This window comes from Cibotium barometz, chromosome 30, assembly GCF_041138505.1.
Source record: "Cibotium barometz isolate CiBa-2024 chromosome 30, ASM4113850v1, whole genome shotgun sequence".
Lineage (NCBI taxonomy): Eukaryota > Viridiplantae > Streptophyta > Polypodiopsida > Cyatheales > Cibotiaceae > Cibotium > Cibotium barometz.
Genome location: NC_141075.1, coordinates 50214865 through 50220474, shown reverse-complemented (window position 1 = coordinate 50220474; position 5610 = coordinate 50214865). Strand labels below are relative to the sequence as shown.

At 45.3% G+C, this 5610-nt stretch overlaps 1 protein-coding gene across 1 annotated transcript in view; it reads left to right on the top strand.

Moving 5' to 3' along the window:
- Window positions 1-330: 330 nt before the first annotated feature.
- COX10 (cytochrome c oxidase 10) overlaps window positions 331-5610 on the top strand; it is a 106569-nt gene continuing 101289 nt past the window's right edge. The window contains exons 1-2 of the mRNA XM_086824388.1: window positions 331-588; window positions 736-1157. Of these exons, the coding sequence (XP_086680514.1) occupies window positions 772-1157 (386 nt within the window). The 5' untranslated portion in view covers window positions 331-588; window positions 736-771. The remainder of the gene's footprint in view (window positions 589-735; window positions 1158-5610) is intronic.

Genomic DNA, 5610 nt, shown 5'->3' with positions numbered 1-5610 from the left:
TGATGTGCGATATGGTGAAATTAATGTGTACATTTTTGATTGATGTAAGGAAGCTACTAAAATCCTAAAAAGTGTGGGATTTTATGTAATCCTAATGGAGGTCTTGTCATGTGTCATAATTTGAAGCAAGTCCTTTGCATGCATACCTTTGAAGGTATGTTTAGATATTTCATGAAGGACCTCGATAAAACCTAACGAGGTCTTTATCATGTGAAGCAAGGAACTTGCTTATTCTCTTTCTCACACACGCTTGCAGAACCGCTCTCTCTCTCTCTCTCTCTCTCTCTCTCTCACACACACACACACGCATGCAGAACCGCTCTCTCTCTCTCTCTCTCACACACGTGCATGCGCGCGCACACACACCACACATGCCGCAAAGAAAGACACAACATGTAGAGTCATTTTACGTACTACTTTCAATAATAAATAGAAATCTAAGCATATTAAGACATTTTTCTGTGGACGTTTGGTTAAATGAGACCAGGGGTTTTACATTTGAAGAAGAAGTGTTCTCATTCCATTTCCAGGGCTACGGCGATAGAATCTTTCCCAGCTGTCCATTCAAGCAGTCTCTGATTTGCCTTGGTAATTAACTGTTGTCTCTCTCCACCATCAAGGACGCAGTTTATATTTACTTCTTTTTTGTTTTTCTGTTGTTGCCTGAATAGACGTTAGGGTTTGCCGCATCGCCACGTTTCTATGCCTGAGTTCGTCAGTTATCTCTCGTTGCAGGTTATGAGGGGCACGTTGATCTGCCTCTGAAAGAAAATGCGAAGCTTCAGAAGAAGCAAGGTCCTGCACCGCTGCGTAATTGGTGCTCAGCCCTCCGGAATCTGCAGGCAGCAAAGACACGTCGAGCCCGCGGGCGATTCTAATAGTGTCTTAGAAGAGATATGGCGATTCAGAAGTAATGTGCTGCACGGTGTCCCTCTCCAAAACCCTAACGTTGACCTCAAGTATGGCAATATCATCACTAAGCCACATTTTCAGCCTTCTAGGAAACTGTCTGCAATGGCTGTCACTGCAGCAGCAGAGTCAAAGACAGAAGGCCTTAGAGATGCTTCTCCTTTACCTGCTTCCACAACAGATGATTTAGCCCGTGCCCTGCGTCATTATAGCCGCTGCTACTGGGAGCTCTCCAAAGCCCGTCTGAGGTATGCTTGTCTCTTGGCCTTCAGATGCTTAAAAATAATCTCAGATTCGAAACTCAATGAAAACTCGTACAATGACCACAAGTTCTAAACATAACATACGGAGCGACGTTATTTTACATCACCAATGTATGATGAACGGCATCATCATACATGGGCAGCGAGCATCCCCACCATTGGGTCTAGGGCCTTTCAGGGATTTAGTGGTATGTGCTTTCAGTAGTCGGTTGTTATGACGCGGACGGTATCATCATTCACGGGTGATGAGCATATCCCCGCCATTGGTTCTAGGGCCTTGGATTGGTTGCAGGCCTTTTAAGATTTGCTCCAGATCCCACTGCGAGTCAGTTCGGGGATTACTCGTGCAGTTCTAGCGGAAGCAGATGAAACATATGTTGAGTCACAGTACCAAACTTGGGATCCATTGTCACATGTGGAAGCTCTAGGAGTCTTTTTTCAGCCCTAAACCACCATCTGGGAACATGCTGATGCAAAATGCATGCAGAAGAGAGAGAGAGATAGTTAAGTATTTAGTATATTCATATGGTACAAAAAGGTACATCTATCTTGCAGCCATAGGCTGCTTTCAATGAAAAGGTGTAAACCCTAGTCTAGACCTAATCCTATGACCCAGCCCATTGCTGGCCTGAATGAGTCAAAACGTTGAGCATCAATGCTATTTATAGGCTGGAAAAAGACACAATAAACTGGCCGACTGCTGGTCGGCCAGCTATCTGGACAAATATCCCACTTTTGCTGCAGCCGACTGGATTTAATCTTGGGTATACTGGCCGAAAGCCCTCTATGTCCAGCAACAACAGTCCATCACCTGCCAAAACTAGCAACACATGCTCCTAATCATTGGTTCTGTTTTGTCTTTATCTTGTTGCTCTCCTCAGTAATAGCTTTGAGTTCAGCTAGTGCATGTCTTGCACATGACATCTCCCTCCGCTAAACTTGATGATGACAGGATGCCAATCTGTATTCTTGGATGACTGTCATCATCCCATTCTCTATTCCAGGAGTCCCTTTGTCATCCTTCCTACTATGGCAACCTTTTCACTGAACACCCGGCCCAGTCTCCAAATCCACTCTAACTTTGATGAAGATCTATGCATCTGTTCCATCTAGTCTCCATTCCGTTTTTGCCCTGTTCTTGAACATTTTCTCTGGTCTTCTTTCCTTAGAAATGAGTTTGGCACTCACACTTCACCCCTTGGAGGATAAACCTCCCCTTGAACCGTTGTCTGAAAGTCTTTCGTGGTTGAAACTTTGTCCCAAGTGGCACCCGACTCACAGGACTGCCATCCCCTTGGGCTTTGTGGAACACCAACAACCAACCTTGTGCGAGTTATTCCATGTTCTTGTGTTCCTTGCCTTGGGCCTCGTACCTGTGCACTTTCCTGTGCCTTGGACCTGTGCACCTTCATCTGGGATTGAATCAATATTTAGCCTTGCTGAGCCTGATGCTGAAACAATGTTGCCCGGCTCCCACACCACAACAAGATCAAGACACAAGCGATGGTTTCATCCATGCGTGATGCAGGAAGGGTGGGTGAGACATGGCCATCAACAATATCTTAGAACCATCCTGAAGCTCTGATACCAATGTCACATGCGGAAGCTTTGGGAGTCTTCTTTCAACACTAAACACCATCTGGGATTTTGCTGATGCAAAACGGATGCTGAAGAGAGAGAAGAGAGAGAGAGAGAGCTAAGTATTCAGTATATTCGTATGGTACAAAAAGGTACATCTATCTTGCAGCCATAGGCTACCTTCAATGAAAAGGGGTAAACCCTGGTCTAGACCTAATCCTATGACCCAGCCCATTGCTGGCCTAAATGAGTCAAAACGTTGAGCAGCAATGCTATTTATAGGCTGGAAAAAGACACAATAAACTGGCCGACCGCGGGTCCGCCAGCTATTTGGACAAATATTCCACTTTTGCTGCAGCTGACTGGATTTAATCCTAGGTATACTGGCCGATAGCCCTCTATGTATACTGGCTGCTGACAGTCCATCACCTGCCAAAACTAGCAAACATGCTCCTAATCTTTGGTTCTAATCTGTCTGTATCTAGTTGCTCTCCTCAGTAATAGCTCTGAGTTGAGCCAGTGCATGTCTTGCATATGACATCCATGCCGAACAGTTGAAGCAGCAATATGGCAGATGGGCACGTAGTAGACAGGTTTTAGTTGGCTGGCGGTAGAAGGGCTGTGCATAGTGGGCAGGTTGCACATTGCCGTTGTGAGACTCGTAACCATTTGTAGAGCAGGTTGAGGGGTCCTCAAGGCATCAGGCTAGTGTATTGAGTTTGCCGCTTCTAAAGTGAAGGTCATGGGCTCAAATCTTGGGGACAACACTACTCCTTCCTAAGGAGGGTTTCACATGGTCTGGTGTATCATGCAGATGGGCATGATGCTTGCCTCACCCACACATCAGGCGCTTCTGGTGGTTAGTTCTAGGCTCCAGCACATCCACAGTGCATCCATGGCAAATTGATTGGCAGCATCACTGCTAGATTCAGCTCATTGATTGGCAGCATCACTGCTTGATTCAGCTCTTCAAGCTAACACTTTGTATCTTGGGAGCTGGTTGGGCATCCTTGAAGACTCTTCTAGGCTCCAACACATCCACACTGCATCCATGGCAAATTGATTGGCAGCATCACTGCTTGATTGAGCTCTTCAAGCTAACACTTTGTATCTTGGGAGCTGGTTGGGCATCCTTGAAGACTCTTCTCCATTGCATGGTTCTTAGGGTGTTCACTCCAATTGGTAGAGTAATGTACATGTGGGACATGTTTTGACAGCTTGCCAATTGCCCGCCCTTGCAAATATTTGAAAGGGTGGTGTCACCTTCTGGTCATGATGTTTTTTTTGTGTGTGTGTGTGTGTGTGTGTGTGTGTTGCATGTATGTGTGTTGCATGTGCGCGCATGTATGTGTGTGTGTTACATAAGAAAAAGAAGAAGCTAGTTGAGGGTGTATGATAAGGTCTTCCTTCAATGCAGAGCCGAATACAAGAATGATGGGATTCTACAGGGTTGATAATTGGCACTGAGCTGATGAGTGTGCATCATCGACCCCTCTATTCAAAGCCGTGTCCTGTTGGTGTGCTTGGGCCACTGAGGCCGCAATCATCATGCCATATGAGGAGGAAGGTGGGGGACTAGCCCTCTAGGTCTCTCACCTTTATATTTCTACTGTGCTAGTTCCAGCTCCTCCTACAGGTTGATGGACTCCAAGTAGCGAGAGATGGGAGATTTGCAACAATATAGCTGCATGGCATATATGGAGAGCTCGATGGAGCGGAGCCATTGAAGGCACCCTCACCTTGCCAGCAGAGTCTATCCAGAGCACAGTTGCATAGAAACGCGTTTCATACAGGTTCGAAATGTACGAAACGTTTCGTCCTGTATGAAACGCGTTTTTTTCATCATCCATTTTTTTTTTTTGGTACAATGTAGAGACGGATTGCATTGAGAGTTCTCTCCCAGGATTGCAGTTCAGGGCCTTGTGAGAGAAACTGGAGTACATGGGCTCTTTTTCACACGAAAAAGAGAAATAGACTCTCCTCAGCACAATTGGAGAGGCTTGTCTTTTGTCATTGCAATCTTTGATTGCTAGAACAAAAGGGTCATCCCATTGAGCCTTGCCAAGTGAATCCAGATAAGATTGATATCATGAAGTGCAAGGAGATTCCCGACATTCCTCAGGAGGAGAGAGACATCTATTCTATGCTCTATGAGGAGATCATGGCTCCGGCTCGCACTACACGATCTTCTCGAGAGGCTAGTACTAGTGGTGCACCTGCACCTCTAGAGGATGAGGCATTTGAGGACTCGGCTACCGGCAGTGACCTTGAGAGTGAGGCTGCAAAGGCAGAAGATGCAGATGAGGATGACCATGAGGATGCAGATAGTAGCTAGCAGCTGCTGCCAGTATCATTTTATTTGGACATGTTATTTAGTTTGAACTTTGGACATGCTATTTATTTTGATCTTGGATTTTGAGTCAGGACTCATCACCCACGTGGTGATCCTTTTGATTTCTGTTTAGTCATCAGTGATCACCCACGTGATTTGTGATATCATCATATCTTACATGTATTTTGTTTTTATTGAAATGAATTCAATGTGGTCTCTTATAAGTTACGTCAACAGTTTTTTCTTTTCTATATTTCAAGTAAAAAATATACATGTTTTTTCTATTTTGTATGAAACCTTTTTGTACCCGTTTCTTACCTTTTATGAAACGTTTCAAAACGTATGAAACCCGTTTCATACCTGCCGTTTCTGAAACGCCTGGCAACTATGATCCAGAGCATCTGGTTCGATGTCAATTCATACCCTCCATAGTAAGTGGGGGCGCTCAGACCGCATGCAGAAGCACCAGGAGGCCTTTTTGAGGATCTGGCGACACGGTCCCTTTCTTACATATAGTGGTCGCGAGCC